At 39.5% G+C, this 19,017-nt stretch overlaps 1 protein-coding gene across 1 annotated transcript in view; it reads right to left on the reverse strand.

Annotated features, from left to right (window-relative positions):
• Window positions 1-19,017, reverse strand: part of ITGA9 (integrin subunit alpha 9) — a 222,812-nt gene that overhangs the window by 87,104 nt on the left and 116,691 nt on the right. The window contains exon 17 of the mRNA XM_086743008.1: window positions 6,950-7,026. Coding sequence (XP_086599134.1) covers window positions 6,950-7,026 — 77 coding nt within the window. The remainder of the gene's footprint in view (window positions 1-6,949; window positions 7,027-19,017) is intronic.

Consider the following 19,017-nt stretch of genomic DNA (forward strand, 5'->3'; position numbering starts at 1 on the left):
GCTGTTACATCTTATGCTGGTGAAAAGCAAATTGGATAATGCTGTCAGAACACATGTTTTTATCTATGATTTCTGGATTCCTTCAGCTCAGGTTCTGTAATGATTTGACAAATCAATATGAAACTGTTGAGGTTCATTTTTAAAATCCAGGTGCCTAATGTCTAATGATGTTCCCAGTGAACCGGTGGGAGTCCCTCCACTGATTTTAAGAGGTCTATGAGCATATTATTTGTTGCATCAATACACAGCACTTGCAAAATAATCCATTTTGCAGTTGCATAGCTAGTCACCCATGTGAAATTATTCTTTTGTCATTAATACAAATAATATGCTTATAAACTTCAGAGTCGCAGGCTTAAGGGCTGTTGGGCCCATGGGGTGGTAGTGCACACTCTCCCTTATCTTTTCAGTGAGGCCTAGGTTAGGTACGTCCTAAAAAGATGACACCAAATCATTTACCTGCCTATCAAATGTGATGTTTAGATATGTATTTACCTGCATATCAAGGGCACCATGCATAAGATAACAGAGATCACAGAAACAAAAGGATTACTGGCAGAAAGCATGTTAAACCTTTACTAAGTTACAGAAGGAATTTATTTGGAAAAAACCCACAAACCTTCTGTGGAGATGATAATAAGTTATCTGGAAAATACTACTTCTTCATATATTACTATTTCATTAAAATGGAAACATTTCAAACTTGATGAAATTTTTGACAGATTGGGGTTTTGTATGTTCTCTGGCTAATTCCAGAAGGACCGACAGAAGCAGAGATGGCCCAAGACACAAACCTGACCTTTCAACTGGAAAAGGGCATTTCTCAAAATTTCACAAGAGAACTTTTGAAAGAATTGACTCCAACTCAAAAAACCCCCCACAGTCTGAAAAACTTTGAAAATCTCTGCAAAAGACACCTGTCATGCGTTTGGCTTTCTATGACTTTTGCTTCCAATTTCACATTTCCAAAATAAACAATTTGTAGCAGTATATATGGGAACCTCAGCCAGTCTGTAGGGGAAGAACATAAATTTGAGTCTAATGAATGGTGGTCGTTAAGGATGCTCTAAACCAACATATAAATGCAAGCTGCTTATTCCAAACAGCGAAAAATACACTCAGAAGCACTCCATTGGGTGAGTAATTCTGTTTCTAATGACGGATGAAGGGTAATCTCATGTCACATAAATATATGGAAGACAGACTTCCTCCTGGAATAGCAATATTTATTACAGCATTTTCAGTTGCTATAATATTTATTATAGAAGTATTTATTACAGCATTTTATATCCAAGGGGGCTCATAGTCTTGTGCTTACAACCTGATTTACATACCCTGCACACAGCTCACACTGGAACACAGCAGCTACACGACATGTGGCAACATCATCTTCCTGTGCTGTTTGTTTTTGGTAAAGCTCCTCTACTCATTGCAACACACAAGCTGTCAGTATATTTACACAGCCATACAGGATTTCCTTCCTAGCTGCATCTCGCAGGGAAGTCACCACCCATTCTGCTCTGGTCTTTTTAGCTAGCTTGTTTATTATAGCTGGAAGAAATTATGTTTTTTCAAACACCCTCTTTGTTACTCAAATGTCTTCTCCATGGTTTTCACTTGGTTCCCATTACAGCCTAAACAGTGCTTGATAACTGCTGTTCCCTTTGCAGAGTGCCAATGAGATGGACAGACATCAGTTCAGGATCTGCAACTGCCTTGGTAGGTCAAGCAAGATGGGCGTTCCTGTCAGCTGTGCTCCCTCAGCACTTTCAGGTCCTTCTTAACAGGCCAGAGTGCTTTTCTCCCATATGAAGTACCAGAGGAATGGATTAGCAGATTTTTAAATGCTAGGGAGGTCTAATCTCCTACAGAACACCTACTTCAGGGTTTTCCACAGCACATCGTGAGGAAACAGATGCAGTACAAGTAGCTGCAGAGAGGCTCAATAAAAATGTACTATTTGCTACAGAAACCTGATGGAAAAGACATTTGCTGTGCTGAGAAAACAGAGTGAGACATTGAAGCATGATATGTAATAAATGTATTTTTAATATTAAACAATATTTGAAAATAATCGCTAGCAGAACACACTTGGATGGAATTTTGCTTTTCTGTACTGGATTGCTGGAAATGAAAACTGGTTTCCTATTGCTGTCCCAAAGCTGTGGCCATAAAAATAAAGCTTATTGCAAAATAGTCTATTCCTATTTCTCTTACGGTTTCAGGTTGTGTCATTAAAGTTACCCGTATGCAATACACATATACTTTCTTTACACTAAGATACTTTCAATTCTCTTCCTTCAGAAATCTCTTTTTCCTTCCCTCCTCCTCTGAACACAGGGCACTACTCTATGGATAGGGCCAGACTTTGCTATCTCCTGTGACAGCTGCAAGATTTAACACTGGAGACTCTTTGAAGGGGAGGCGATGAGTAGTCTCTCTGTTCTGTGCTGCCAAAACCTAACATGTTTATTCTTTAAGAAAAATGGATTTGAAAACAGTTATGACTGGAAAGATGAAACTGCTCTCTTCTGCTCCTTCAGCTTCTCCCAACACTGCCTTCACCAAGTCCCCAGCACACTCCATGGCTCCCTTTTCCCTACAGTTGCCACCTGTAGTAGCTAACAACGCTCATGCTCCTATGAATAAATTCTGGCCAGCCACTAAAAGGACCATTTGTAGCACTACTAGCACACACCATTGCGACTGTTTCTACAGACTACCTCGTGATATCTGCCCTAGAAAGTTTAATCTGCACAGTTTTCTTTGCCAGGTTCAGCCTTCGATATTACTGTCCCCTCCTGTGATGCATGTTCTCACTGGCAGAGGTGGCGTAAGCGTGAGGCGAGATGTCCCACAGGCAGGTTTCCAGTCACAGCACTGGAAGACATCCATAACCATCCTAGGTAGGTGCGTCCATGTTGGTGAAGAGCTAGTTTTTGTTGAGGCAATTTTGCTCTCGTTATAGAGACAATTTACCTTGAGACAAGTCAGAAAACTGCAGAAAAACTGGTTGGAAGGGATCTCTAGAGGTTGTACAATCCGTACTCATCCTCCTTTATGCAGGACTATTACCAACAACAGATAAGGTCAACTGGGACCTTAGCTAGCCAAGTCCTGAAACCCAGGATGGCAAAGCACACCGTTTCTGCACACCTCTTTCCCATGCAGCACGAACTGCCTATGCAAGAAGGTTCTTCCAAATCTTTAGTCTGAACTTGCCAAGCCACAGTCCATGACTCTTGCCCCGCATGCCATCTTCCACAAACAGGAAGTTTGGCTCCTTCATCTTGCAAAATCTTGCAAAACAAGAAGCTGGGATGGGTTTACTCACAAACTGATGCTAATGAAGGTGGACAAGCATCAAAGAGATACATCCGTTAACTGAAAACAAACCTTTTCATTTCCAGAATAAATGCATTCTAAATCTGCTTCACTCCAGTAAGCATGTTACCTTTGTCATCAGCCCAAGTCTCCAAGGACACTTTTTCACTAGAACAAAAGTATTCAAAAAACCAGAATACAGGAATTACCACCACATCTCACTCTTTCCAAAGCTTTGCAAAAGCTTCCAGATAGAGTTAGAAGGCTTTAAGGTTCTTTGTCATCACCCAATTTCAAACAATTGTACTGTACCCTCTTCTCCAGCTTCACAGTGGAAGGTTTCAGCTTGCCGAGCAGCATTGTTTCCCTGTGCAGAAGCACCTCAACAACAGGAAATAAGACAAACCCAATCCTATCTAGTCAGAATGGTAGTGAAGTTTCAAAGTTATGCATGCAGATCCGTTTGGTTCAAGCACTTTGGTTAAATGGCCATATTTGGTCGTTTCCTAGACCGAGTATTAACATCCTGGCTGTCTATTTGTTATTTATCAAAGTACAGTGCTCCCAATTTGCGGGCAGATTAATACATTTTCAGAAGAGGAGGAGGATCCCAAGAAAAGCAAAATCAGAGCGGACCTGGTTGCTCTTGTCACCACAGGCTGGTTTTCCTATTAGTCATTCGATATGTGGGTTTGGCATCTTCAAAGCTGGGTGCAATCTTTTAACTGGGTAATTCTAGTGATTCAAACGCATCCCAGGTGAACTCTAAATTGGAGTAGCTTGTACAGTTCCTGAGCTAGCAACAGTGACCTCAGCAAGCAATTCTCTTGATGATAATGTAATCTGAGCTAACTTCCTATGCACACATATGCTCCAAGCAGCACACCTTTGAAAGTGTATTATATACAGCAATGGACAAAACTATACCTTACAATATATAGCTCTCTGCACAGTTTTTGGCTCTAACATGCTGCAAATTCAAGAAAAGTGTGGAAGAACAGCCAGACCAAGTCAGTCCACCTAGCAGAGAGCCCTCTATCCAAACACGTCTAAAAGCAAGAGGCCTGTAGAAGAACAAGGCAAGCACGGAGTGTTATTTTGCTGGTACATTTCTGCAGCTTTCAGCATTCATATTTGCCATTTTTCTACCAGGTAAACTCTCAGCATTTATAACATTCCCAATAGTAAATTCCACAGATTAATCACATGCTTCATGAAAACACACCTTCTTGTTTGTTCTTTTCATTGCTCTGAATAGTTTAGTATGATTAGGAAACTTTATCACCTTGCTATCCATTTCTAGCAGATTATTTCCCTGATCATTTATGAACGTGCTGAATACCACTGGCCCCAGCCCAAGCACATCTGGAGTTTTCTCCACCAGGAAAACTATTTACTCCTTCTCTCTGCTGACTACCTTTTAATTAGTAGTAAAGTTCAGGCACCATTTCTCTCAGACCTGGGCAACTTACTTTCTTAGTGAACCTTTGGTGACAAATCTTAATAAAAGTCTTTTGCAAGCCCAAGTAGATGATCTTAACCAGATCACCCTATCCACATGTCCAGTGACATCTTCAAAGAGCTGCAGTAGATCTGAGAGACAGCACTTATCACTGTCTTCCCATCAACATCCTGTTTATTTCAATTCTATGTATCTGTGTGTCACTAATTGCATTCTTTCCAATAAGTCCACCCAATTTAGTCAGATATTACTATTTAGACAAAGGCATTGCCATAACCTGGATAACAATGAAGTAAATTATTTAATGCAGATAGTAATAAATGAGTCACCTTTTTCGCTCTTTCTACAAAAAAAAAAATTGCTTTGTACACAAACTTAGCATAAACAGTAATAATATAGAAAAATGCTGATATGATTCTTCAGCTCAAAACACATAAGGCTGGAAAAATGACCATATTCTTCAAGACAGGCACTCCTCTAAAATTAGAACCCACAGCATGTTTTTATAGTTTTACACACAATAATAATAATAATAAAATAATCTGTTTCCTTTGGAGACACTCATTGCGTTGTTTCTTAATAACTGAAGCTTACAGAGACCTTTAGCTAAATAAAACCCATTCTGTGCAGATTTGATGGGTTTCAGGACATTCTGTTTAATTCAAACAGGACCTCAGAGTGTCACTAGATAAAGAAGACTTGAACACATCTATTCAACATTTTGCTATACAAACATAGAAACTGTATTTGAATATCCTAAGCTTTTTTGACAGTTGTGGCTTTTCAATTGCCAAGATAACATAAATAATAGCTGTAAAAATACAAAGTCTAATGCTCCAATTGCAAATACAGCTCTTACTACTGTGGTTACTATACACTGAGTGACAAGATTTTAGGACTTGTCCCTTGTTTTTTATTGATTATTCCTCAACTGCAAGACAAAATTCCTCACTGGCTTCCCTAGTTCACACAGACACGTCTCCAGCTCTCAACGGATTTTGCTCTCCACAAAGATTAAGCGAAAGGTCAAAAATCCAGACTAATCACAGTCAAAGCTTGGACTCTGCAACCTGAGACCTAACCCTGCTCCCAGCCAATCCTTCAAAACATTCCTGTGGACTTCAGTCGTGTCTGGAGAAGTCCGTAACTTCTCAGACTTGACTCTGGTTCAGTTTTGTCTCCAAGCACAGTTACAGCATGCTGTAGACTTACAAAAAATGTATGTATATCTCCTGATTATTTCTTCTCCTTTTTTTTTTTCCCCCTAAAGCAGGGGAATCTCTTCCCCTCTCTTTCCTGACCTGGAAGCAAAGCACTTCACAGAAAGCATCTCCATCAAATAGCAAAATCTCTGGCACACAATTAAATAACTTGCATCAGCACTTCTATGTCTAAAAATGTGCTAAAAACGCTGAAAAAAGGGGAAACAGAAGTGATGTTAAGTTCACCTTTAGTCTGATTTATCCCAAAATTAAATAACTACATCCTGGCAAAACAATAGGCATTTTTCTAGGATCACTAGTCACAAGGGACAGAACATAAACTTCACCTCTGGTCTATTTGGTGAGGTTTATTATCCCAGAAGAAAGTGAAATCATACACCTCTGCCCAAGTTACTAAAAAAAAAGAATCTGGCAAAGGAGAGCAGTCAGGAGAGTTAGCAAAACTACACAAGTTCAGAAACAGACAAGATAATTTGAGGAACATAATTTGCCATGTTCTGAGGGGGTTTTTTTAACCCTTCATATGATTTTTTTTTCTGAACAAAACTGCCTTTCTGCATACCATGTGGCAAAGTATTTTATCATCTTTGAAAAATAACATGGTCCACATAGGTACTTCATTTAGGTATGCAGCTTAACTTTCCCTGCCCTTCTCTGTTATGCTATTTTTTTTTTCCTCCAGTTTTGTCTATTGTGATTGAGAAGGTGAAGGTGTCTTGTATGTGCCTTGTTTGTATACAGAGTCCACCACCACAGGAATTCAGATTCTATGTACATCTCAAGACCTTTCTGCACTAAAGCTGATACAACTGCCATCATCCTACTAGTCTGGATATAAAGTATCTGCGTTTGTATTTTGATTTTTCAATGCCATCTTACATAAAATGAATGGCACACTAGTGTGTAAGAAAGAAAAAGAAGAAAAAGTTCACCTACTCACCTAGAAAGCAACAGTTTACCCTGAAGTTTCAAATCAGCAGCACAGTCATCAGATTGGCAGTTCCGCTCAAAAACAGTCTGTGAAAAACAGAGAAAAACAACTGTTACAGCATGAAAAAAGTAAGATCAAAATTCAAAGAAGGAACATGCTTGGATGAAATAAAAAAAAAAACCACCAAAATCTGTGATACAGGAATATATGGTGTGGGTGTTAAGGAAATTCAAGAGTATGCAAATCTCATCTTTATCAGAAGCGTTTTTACTCTATTCTAACTGAACGAGAAGTTTCACCAAAACCAGACTCTGTCAGAGGTTTTTCTCAATCCTTTCCCACTTCTCATCTGACAAAAATTACTGCTCACATCATATTTCTGGCACTCTCACTTCCCTTCCCAACATGTGCATGAAAATGAAACAGAAAATAAACTATGTATGAAACTATTTTCAGTCCTAAGGATTGCAAGTAAGGAAATTATGCACCAAACATACTCACTAGCCTATATTAAAGATAAGGAATTAAATCTTTTTTAAAAAGGTTTTATGATGGTAGGAAACATTTCTGCTATCCTGCAAACAACAGAAAATTAGACAGGTTGTTATATACCAGTGATACCCTCAAATAATGGAATCACTACCCATCTTGTGAACTCTGGTAAAGACTACCAGTTAGGAAATATAACAGATTGATAAAAATAGGAACTGTGAAAGGACAACATGCCTCTAGACATGGGCATGCTACTTAAGCAGCAAAAAGAAGGGGATTATGTGAGAAATCTAGGAGTCTACGCAAATGTCTATGACACTTGTCATGGCTAAACGAGGCAGGCACCAGTGACTGAAAGAGGAGGACAGGAACATGTTCCTGGCCTCCAAGAAACCTAAATGGTGTCAAGATCATGGTTACTTTCTCCTGCTGTTGAGAACGGAGACCTTTCTGAACAGATGAGTAGACTTCAGGCTGGAGGATTCATTCTTTCAGAGCTGTAACGCTCTTCAGTTTACCAAATATGCAAAAGACAAATGCCCAAAATGAAACCTGACAGTCCACTGGTCTCTTCCTTTAATATACTCTTTTTCTCCATGACTTTTATCACCAAAGTAAATGTACTTCAATCTTAAATGCAAAAATAGAGCAAATTTGTGCAGGACACAGATGATGGTCAGATAGCGTTGGAGAGACTCAGGAATTGGAGGGGCAGGGCAGGGGCGGGAAAAGTTAATACATTTTTGAAGAGCTCTGCCCCGCTCTATCGGCACTAGAGAAAGACTTTGAATCTTAAGCCCAGAAGGCATAGGGATTTCTAGTTCTTGCCTCTCCAGGAAAACTCTTGTCTAGGGAGGCAGCTTGCTCTTCTTTTTCTGTATTGTCAGAGCTCTCCAAAAAGGAGTGGACCTTTATGAAGTTAATTGGTGTTGGACTAGCAGATATGAAACTATGCTGTCATTTGTACATAGTTGTAAAAAGAAGAAAGATGGGAGGTTGCCAGTTCATTTGAGGCTAGTTACTTTGCCCTTTGTTTTCCTTTCCCACCTTTTGCCATCCCTGTCTCAGAAGTAGAAATTGTTGAGGATTTAAACACAAGGGCTGAACTTACCCTTCCTCTTTAATAAAGACTACCACACCAAAGGAAAAGAATAGCCCTTAGATAGGAACCAGCACAGGTATTCCTCTCAAAACATGCCAGGTTTCAGAGGTATAGTCTCAAAAGTCCTCAGAATTAATCCTCAACCACCATAGTGGCTATATATAGGAAAGACCGTTTGACCTTCAGAGGAGAAAGAAAAATAAACTGTAAAAATATTCTTGCCTGAAAGTTTCCCTGCTTGCATTGCAGAAATCTTGGCAAAGCAAACAGAGCGATCAAGGATATGACCTGCACATTTCAAAGAATAAAGTACTGTAAGTACATTTAAGTAACTACCTATTATTATCCTGGAAATCTGTTACTAAACCTATAGTTGCAGTTCTTGAGCAACAATGAACAAATATCTAATTTTCTAAAACTACTGAGCATGTATCTCTTCCAACATATCATGCAATGGACAGCAAGCTACTTTGAAATACATTGGGAGTATTTCATGATGCCATAGACACCCAAGTTCCTACACAGCATGGGAATGTGAGAAAGAAATAAGGATATGAGTCCCCAGATCCATCACTGTGTAGGCGTGAACCCTTTGCTTCTGTGGAGGATCTTGTACCCATTTAGGTTTGGAGGGAGAAAGGATTTCCAGTCCAATCAGCTGCTAGGACTCATCGATGCAGCCACAGCTGGTTCAGCAGCCCACTTCCATTGCAGGCTAATGACATCTATGGATTATTTTGCTATTTTCCACTATTTCCCTGGTCTGGATAGATGTTGCCATGACTCTACACCACCTCCTTTTTTGTGTGCCTGTTAAAGCCTCAATCCTCTAGCTTTTCACAGTCAATCTACTTATTTGATTTTATTCTCTGCTATCTGGAGTCTCCCCTTCCCCATCCCGTTGCTTCTTCTGCCTTTCCAGTTGACTAATTCCTGCCTGTTCAAATCCCTCCTAAAGAACTAAGGAGTGAACACACTGTAAGTCATCATAACATTTGTGAACACTGCTTATATATTCTGTTACTGTGCCCTTACTTAGTCTACTTGGGCTGTGATTTCTTTGGGCCAGAAACTGTACCTCACTCAAGATTGCATGTTGTTAGAGCAAGAGTCCACTCCTTGGATATGCACAGGCCCTACTACAATATTCATCATTAATTATAACTCTAAGCAATCTTTAAAGCGGTTTCAGCTTTACAATAACAGTTTTAGGGATTTAGAGAGCTCTTCACATATCAAAAGCATTGAACAAGGTAAGCAATGAGCTGTATGTATTATCCAGAACTGGAAAAAGGGAAATAGGACAAAAATAATCCATTGCATTGTGGAAATACTTAATACTTTTTGCAGTTACTATTATCCCAAACCAAAGAGGGGCAATTTTAAACAGTGGTTTTACTGAAGCTGAATTGATTCTTACTAGATTCCACTTATAGTGTACCAAGTACCTCACAGCTTGTATCAGAGATGGTCAGGAAGCTTCTTTACATATGAAATACACAAAAGAAAAATTTCAAGTTGCAGGGAAGGGGCAAAAACTGTCCTGAATGAGAAATGCAGCTGCATGTCTTATCTCAAGGCCACCACACTTTTGTCTGGCATTTCCAGGAGAGAAACGGGTGTATGCGTTCTCAGTAGCACGGTCAGGATAACCTCAGTGTTTCTAGGACGCATCTTTACTATTCAAACACAAAGCTGATGGAAAGTGCATGCACAGTGAGTCTGTCAGACTTCCTGCCATCACCAGATCTACAGCAAAGCATAGAGGAAATTCAGCGTTTCCAGTGTCCATGATTCCTCTCTGCGCTCTCCCCTGCTGCACAGAACCCAGTAACTACAGGTAATTTTCTTCATAGTGGTTCCCACTAGGCTGCCAAACATCCTGGGCAAGTGCAGTTTTCTCAAATTCTGCCTAGCAACTTTTCTGGGTAGAAAAGATAATGCTTCTTGGGAGGCCAAGGAATGAAAGGTTAGGAGAGATGGATGTTGCCCATGTCCTCCAGAGGTTAAGTTAAAGTCTACGTTAAGACATACTCATCATAAAGAGTAAATGGACACATCTGCATGCAATTAAATGTACAGCAAGGAGAGACCTAGAGCCAGTTGATAAGGAAGAGGATGTGTCTAGTCAAGCACTCAGAGCAACATCTCAAAGTAAGTACCTTTGTATCCCCTCTGCCTCTTGAAGAGAGGTAACGAATTAAATTCCATATTTTATGGTAAAGGCCAGGGGTAAATGTACAGCCCTCTGTTGCAGGAAGAATGAATGCCTAGTTCCTGAATCCTAAGGCATCCTAAGCACAAAGGTGCTGGATAATGGAGGTGAACATACTCTCCTTTTGGTTCCTGCTGATGGTGGACTGCTAAGGAATGGCTGCTAGGAGCTAAAACAAACAAGAAGGAGCCTGGCTTCAGCCTAATGGTCACAGGTCTCTGCTCTGAGGAAGGCAATCTGATATTTCAAACCTGGCTTGCTAAATTGCTTCACTTTCTTTCAATGGCTATCTACAATTAAACACATTTATTTTTCTGGGAGTATGGAAGAGAACAGGAAACAGAGAAAACAAAAAAAAAACCCCTACGCTTATGGCACTCCTGCCCCAGAAAACACTGGAAATTATCCAATAAACAAAGAAAAGAAAAAAAAGTATTTCAAGACATTCAATCTCCCAAAATTCAGAGAAGAACATGGAAATTTCAGGTTGTAGCCAAAACGTGCAATCAAGACTTTGAGAGGTTGCCAGTACTCTGTTTCAGTAAGAGTTGTGCCTATCCTTTCACAGAAAAGGGAAAGTGACAGCTGAAGGACAACGCTTGAAGAGAAGGCAGAGAAACGAGATTCTGAAAAGAACCCCAGAGAGTATGGCATTTTATGCTCTGGATAGGAGCCTTTGGATCAGGCCTTTAACTGGTAGAGCTTGCCTTCAGGAACCAAGGATCCATTCCTTTAACTTCATAAACTGCGCCACGTAATTCAGCAGGATGACTTGGGTTATGCAAAATAATCTGGGTTAAGAATACAGTATTCCAGTCTTTACACTGATGTCCTGTAAGTTGTCCCCGCCCCCTAGGGTATATGCAGGGATGACTTGGCAATTAGATCATGCTAGTAACACTTCTATTTAAAGGTTGCAGGATAGGGGGGTTCGTTAGTCTAATAATTCTTTACTTTTTAGATCTTGATGCTATCTGGCTGTTACTATACTATCTGGTAAAGTTGGGTTCCTACATCCTTATTTAGGGACCAGGATATGTGATCCAATTTTCAAAAATACTGAGTTGTAAGCAGATCTCACTGCCTTTTCTAGAAACTATTTCCCATTTTACAGCTTTACAAATCAATCACGTAGATATTAATGTGCCTAAATACAGAATCACAGAATAATTTAGGTTGGAAAAGGTCTATATAGATTCAGGAGCCTGATTTTAGACCTTTATTTATTTTATCTTTAAATTTTCAATTTGCCTGCAAAATAAAGATATTACCTAGAGATCTATTGTCCACAGAAAAAGAAATTACTCTCCTCCAATATCCTACGCTTCACTATACTAAAGGAAATGGTTCGAACATATATCCTGCTGAGCCAAGTGCAAAATGGCTGATTTAAATTCCCACTAGAAAAGCAATTAATATTGTTAAAAACTTTCCAGGATTTCATCCGATGTGTTAGCTAAAATAATAATGCATAATTTCCACAACAACCTTAGTGAGTGGTGGAACGAACACACAATGAAGGCAGGAATACCAGGGGAGCGATAAGCGTTCAAAAGAATCCTGCTATGAAACCAAAAAGCCATGCCACTACCATGGTGCAGGGGACCAAGGTTAGCTAGCAAGCTCCTCCAGCCTCATGTAGACTTCATCAGAGCATATCTTCATGCTAAGAAAACAGATGCTCATTTATAGTGTATTAGTATAATAAAACAGGATCTGGCCAGTAATAATTCTCCCACTACACTAGTAAGGGTGCAACCATGTAAGTCAAACTTCTCCAGCTGGGGAAGGCTACAGGGGAATTAACCCACTTTATTGAGTGGAAGACTCTGGGCCTATGGCTCATGACTAGCACCCTGCCAGTTGTCAAGCCATCTAAGGCCAAATACAATCATCTGTCCCCTATTTCAGCTGCATCCTGCTTTCAGTAATTGCTAAAACTGGGCTGGAGCACGAAACTAAAAAGGAGAGAAGACTCTCAATTATAAGGCAAATAGGAACTCCCAAATGAAATCAGCTGTTCAGAAAAGATGAGGCATGAAACATGTTAGCTATTGAAGGCAAGCATAAATTAATAAGCATATGTATTAGTTATTCCTCACAGCAGTGAGTGGATTTAACAATGCAGTCTTTTGTCCTTATATTCTCCTGGGGTGAAGAATTACAATTGGTGGCAACAGAAATATGCCCCTAGCCTTTCAGAGCTCTATTAGGTTTTTAGTCTGACTCACTCATTTTTCAGGCTGAGGCAATTTTTTCTTTTTTAAATCATTAACAGTTCAAATCATCCAAATAGTGTTCTCATTTTACAAGACTTCAGACCTTATAAATTCATAGAACAATAGATGGGAAAGACCTATCGGGTTAATTGTCCCATCTCCCAATACCTTTATAGGATGGATTTCTGTAGCACATTTCTCAATATATTTCCTGTCTTGTCTTAAATGGTTTTCCATTTATTTTGGATGACTACAGAATAATTCAATTATATTATCTCAGGAGGGTTCTTCAATGATATTTAAGAACATTTTCTACTCTAAATCTCCTTATTTCTATTACTAAAAGTGGAATCATATAAGATTAATCTTTTCCACCCAGGATACTTAAACATTTAAACACAAGAGTCAAAACCTTTGTTACTCATCACACAATTGTGTAATTAAAAATATAAAAGTATAATAACAATGACAAATGAAAAACAGCTGTGGCAGCTGTCTTGTCAGCTGGAAATGCAAAAAAAAAAGTTTTCAAATCATCAGATAAGGAATTTATGTCTACCTTTAGCTAATTTAGACACCCAAGGAGACCTGAAAGTCCTCTTCTATAATCCACCCGCACTTCAGTGGTTTTGTATTTATGAATGCTACTCTGAACTGACAAGGATTTCGTGGCACTGAGGAACTCTGAGCCGAATGAACTAATGTTATCATATTATCTGCTCTCAAGATGTGAGGTAGTCCAATTAAGCTCTACTGATCCTTCATATAGCTGATGAAAATATATTAACATAGCTAATGGAGCCTGGCTTCCTGAAGGCTGTCACCTGTCTCTGTGGCTTTTTAAGTCTATTATAATTTTCTTTTATAGCTCCATGCGTAAGCAGGAACTCCTCCTTTCTTATAATTACAATTCTCCATCCACAGAGTAGTTTGGAAATGAAACGCATGCTGTTACACTGAACTGCAGAAGTTACCCAACAGGATTTTAAGTTAGGGTTCAGCTTGCAAATGCTGATGTAATCATCTCTCCTTTCTCTACCTATTTATTTGAAGAACTTGTAAACTAAATCAGATGATTCACGTCCTACCACCTAACACAGGACTACCCTGTAGCCTGGCCCTCCCCTAGCACATATGCCAAGATATGAAGGTCTATATATCTCTCTGTGTGTGTTTGCATGTATATTAGCATATTATACTGGCCATTGTTTTTTAGGAAGCCCACAAGATAAACTTGGGGATTAAACCATGTCTTACACATTCTCAGTTATATTGTTCTTCCTCTACTGTTAACCAGGGATATGAACAAGTTGGACAATTACTGGCCAAACCTGTCACTGCTTAAGAATGTGCATATAGAAACACACATACAATCAGAGGCACTGATTTCCACTCATTCTTACTTCAGCAAGTTTGCCAATTATAAACATTTCAGAGATACAATACATCTGGACATCTGCTGTTCTTGTTCAGTTCTGAATCTCTTCCAGACTTGTAAATCTTTCCTCTTTATTGCCATTCAACAACAAAAAAAAAGCAGGCAAATGCAATACTCTGCCTAATCCAGTACATGCTCAGGGTGGGTCCTTTCCAGATGTCCTGGCATGAGCAGCACCTAGTCCCTGTCAGTTCAGCACTGACTCTGACCAAACTTGTCTAGAGCAAAAGACAGACACCACTGAAGGCATGGCAGAGGGAGGAGTGGAAATCATCACTTTCAGCAATCCCACCCCAACCGAAGGGAAAACAATGGCAACTAGCAGGAAGGGTGGCACACAGTGGATCTCTGCAAGAATAAATGCAGAAGATAATTTGGGAGCTTACCCTGCCAAGGAGGAAAGAGTTTAGTGGCAAGACGTTTCATCTGGAACATGGCAAATAGGCTGACTCCTGCAGTCTCTCAAAGACTATGTGCCTGCATATAAGTCAATTAATCTTCACACTTTCTACCCATCCAGCTGCTGGCAGGTATACCAAGGTACTGAGGCTTCAAGCTGCACCAGTAAATTGAACTGCCCTGGCCTCCGAGACAGGAGCATCCTAACTCCTGACCCATGCCTGGGAATGGTTTGCAGTAGTTGGCACAGGCTAAAATCATGCCAAGAGACGTTCCAGCAGCCTACCAGGGTAGAGATGTCACTTCAATGCCTAGAAGTGTCCTGGGCACAGCTCAGTTTGCTGGCAGAGACATGACCTGACTCAAGAAGGCACACAGGGATCTCATCTTGAGAAGGTACCACTGACAAACATGGACCACACTATGTGTATGGACACTGCATTTTAGCCTGTCCAGATCTGTCGTTGCTTTGTCCTCTGTATGAGACCGGTGTGTGTGTGTGTGTATGTTTTAAAATAGAGAATGGCATTATTTGTACAGCAAACCAAAAATTACTAAATTTGGTCATAATTTAGCTCCATAAAAATCCTCTTTTACTTTCTCATACCTGCCAACTAAGCTAATTTATATGCAAATACTTAACCAGCTTTTCAAACACAAGTATTTCCAAAAACAGTTTTCTGCTTTAAAAAGGTGAAGTTTATGCCAGAGACGTGCAGACGCAGTCACCCGGAGGTACAGAACTGTACCCAAATTCTCACTGCAAGTCAGTAGCACAGCTGGGAACAGAACATCCTAAACATTTTTAGTCTCTTCTTGTAACTTAGAAGCAGTTTTATGGCAGACTATTCCTGAAGTCCTGAAGACAATGACGCAATTAAATCTACTGAGAATATTTTCCTATAACAAAATGGTGTCTCCATCCACATAACAGCAGGTGATTTTATTACAGAACTTAGAACAGGCAGAATTCTAGCATAACACATTTTGAACTCTAAGATACATTACTGGATACTACTAGGAACAAATCCCCACTGTATTTGGCAGGAGATCTTTCTCTCCTTGGTCAACATGTATTTATATAGTGGGTATACAAAAATAAATGTTATAGTACAAACCACTTATGACGAACTAAGCCAAACCAAGTTCTAAATACACATTAATTTCCCTGAAGTAAGAAGACTTATTAGTTTTTTCCAGTGGATGGAGGTAGCAACTGGATTTGGGAGGCAACAAAGAAGCTAATGGAAAGTCATCCTCAGGCTGGGAAGTTTTAAAGTTCATAATACGCACTCAAAAAGTAGAATGTTCTTTTCCCCCACCCAATCTTGACCCATAAGAGATTTTCTGTTTGAGCAAAACTGAGCTGGCTAGCCACTTACAAATTGGAAAGTTGTAATCTTCTCCACACAACCAGTCTCCACCCAACAATTGTACAAGTTGCCGAGGCATCTATCAATAGACATGTACACCAACCCTTAAGCATTTGCTTTCGCTACTGCAAATAATTATACCAAGCTATAGCAACCACAGTTTCTGGTAAGCACATACAAGAACCAAGAAAATAATTAAGGCCATGAGAAATCAACTGTTACTCTATCCTGGGCCAAATAGTCCCTCTGGCCTGTTTAATTACATTATTACTTCATTTTAAAATATCAGAGCCTCTTTACTTATAAAAAATGGCCAATACGTGAAGCCCCATTATTTTTCATTAGGAAATTTCAGTTAAGATCCTTTTCCTTAAAGGATTCAGATGTTCAAATTATTTACCTTTTTTGACTGTTTCAACCATAGCTCATTTAGGAATATAAGCAGTCTCCTTCACTGAACACTCAAGGTTTGGTTTTGTTGGGGTTTTTTTGTTTGTTTATTTAAATGCAAGCATTTTGCACTGCCTTACAGTAAAACTTGCATTCTTTTAAAACAAAAGCGACCAATAAATAAATGATTTTGAATTAAATCCTACATCCATGTACTCCTTTACTATTCTAGCTGTGCTTTGGTCCAAGTAATTAGTACAAGACCACACTGTTCTCTCACATGCAGTGTAATACTGATTTAAAGGATGAATATTCAACAAAATCCTTTTCTGTGATTATGTCATAGAGGGAGAGATACACCTTCCTGCTGGTAGGTGTCCAGGAACACTGTTTCCAAGCTAACTCCTTAATGCATTGGAGTAAAGCACCATGGAGAACTTTGTATGCTCAATATAATCTTTAATTCTCATGTCAAGAGGCCTCCTGAAGGCTTTTCTGCCTCCTTGTTTGTGAGGCATAGGGCTGTACACTCTTCTTGGGAAGAAATGTGTGCATTCAGGGAACATCTGGTTCATGAAAAACAAACTGAAATCCTAGTAAAAGTGATGACTTTAGCTTCAACATCACTTTAGTTTAAATAAAATTGTATCTAGGTGACTATAAAGGCCACATGTTTGCAAGATGTGTGGCTTTTCAAGTAGGTCTGGCAGACCTGCAGTAGAATTTTGAGATGAAAGTCTCCCTCTCTCCTGCCCAATCATGGCTCCCTCCCATTTCTTCAGCTATTCACTACTTCAGTTTCTTCTCCTGCATTCATCTATAAAAATGAGACACTTGTGCTTTTTTAGCAAAGTATTAACCTCTAACACCATCTTAATGGTGCCTTGAAGTAACAGATTTCTGATTTCAAAATGCCACTTCTTACTGGATTAATAGGATCTAGGGCTTTTCAAAACCACACACAACTAACTAGCTGTATTTAAAGACTTCAGTACTAGCACTAACACCAAACTTGCCCTCACTCGTGCTGTATCTTCTGAAAACAGAGCCCACCAAATCTGTCTTGAATTGAACTTCCAAAATGTAAGGTCCTTCCGGAATCTTTAGGTTCTTTGAAGATGTAAATCCTTTATTAAATAAACTTTGGTTCCTACTATCCCTTTTGGACTTTAAAAACAATTTCTGTTTGTGAGATGACAAGAATCCTGAAAGAGAATGCTACGCCCTGATTTTCCCATGAAATCAGTCTTTGAAGACCCCACCACCATTGCCTTGAGGCTACTGCATCAGGGCTTTGTCACCATGACTGCCACACTAACTCTGAGGCTGTGCCCACTTCCTTAGCTGGAAGCACACTTGCAGGCACACCCCATGTCAAAATCCTTTTCTTACTAAGCTCAGTGAACATCTGGAAAGCAAATGGAAAGAGATTGTTAAACTGGCTCCCTCTCATTCAAATTACACAAGAAAACAAGTCAGGGAAATTCTGAACATATTTTTGTTTCTTCTCTATAATCTCAGCATTTAGGCATTTTAATATTGATCTGAGACTATGTCTGCAGGGCAAGATGTGACCTTTTGAGTCTAAACCCAGTAGTAAAGCATTCAAGCAGTTTTGTTCACGTAACGCTCAGGTTTTCAGCACACTGCTCGAGTTCCAAAGTTCTCTATGAATTCCCATGGTAATATTTGCAACGATACAACATTCAGATACTCAACAGCCACACAATCCCTTTTCATAGAAATAAGTAATTCTTAGATGCATCTTTCATTCATACATTTATAAATACAAAGCATACTTGAAGAAACACTCACTTCTCTAAGTACAAGGATTACAGCCAAACACATTTCCAAATGCTTCGGTATATGACAAAGCCCATCTCTCTAAGCATTTTAGTTATTTTTTTGAGTAGCATTCACGGACTGAATTGCTGCATTGTGCTGCAATTTCAGCACAATAACATGTCTTTATGCTTATGAGCACCATCAGAAAGTAATGTTACAGAAGATGATGCAAACATCACTTAACAGATATGAACTTCCTAGGGTTAAAAAACAAATATAACCATCCACTGCTAAAAGCTTCAGACTCCAGACAGACTTTCCACAGGTTGTTTTTGTTTTTTTAAAAGAAAGTTTCCTATTCACATGCAATACCAGCTCATAACTCTCCAAGCATGCTTTGCTTGACTGGATGCAACCCTGAGCAACTTGATCTAACTTTTAAGTTGGCTCTGCTTTGAGCAAGGAACTAGATTTACAAAGGTCCTTCCAGACTAAATTACCCTGCAATTCTGACGCACAAGAAGCTTTGCAAGCCACAGAAGTCTGTTTTCCCTGTGGAGCCTCAAGCATTATGGTTGAATGCTCTGGTACCAGCACAGTGGGAGGTTGAATTATCCTGCAGGCTCCTTCCTTGGCAGGCTGTTCTGCACCTATAATGATCATG

The sequence above is a fragment of the Chlamydotis macqueenii genome, chromosome 2, assembly GCF_036417535.1.
Source record: "Chlamydotis macqueenii isolate bChlMac1 chromosome 2, bChlMac1.mat, whole genome shotgun sequence".
Lineage (NCBI taxonomy): Eukaryota > Metazoa > Chordata > Aves > Otidiformes > Otididae > Chlamydotis > Chlamydotis macqueenii.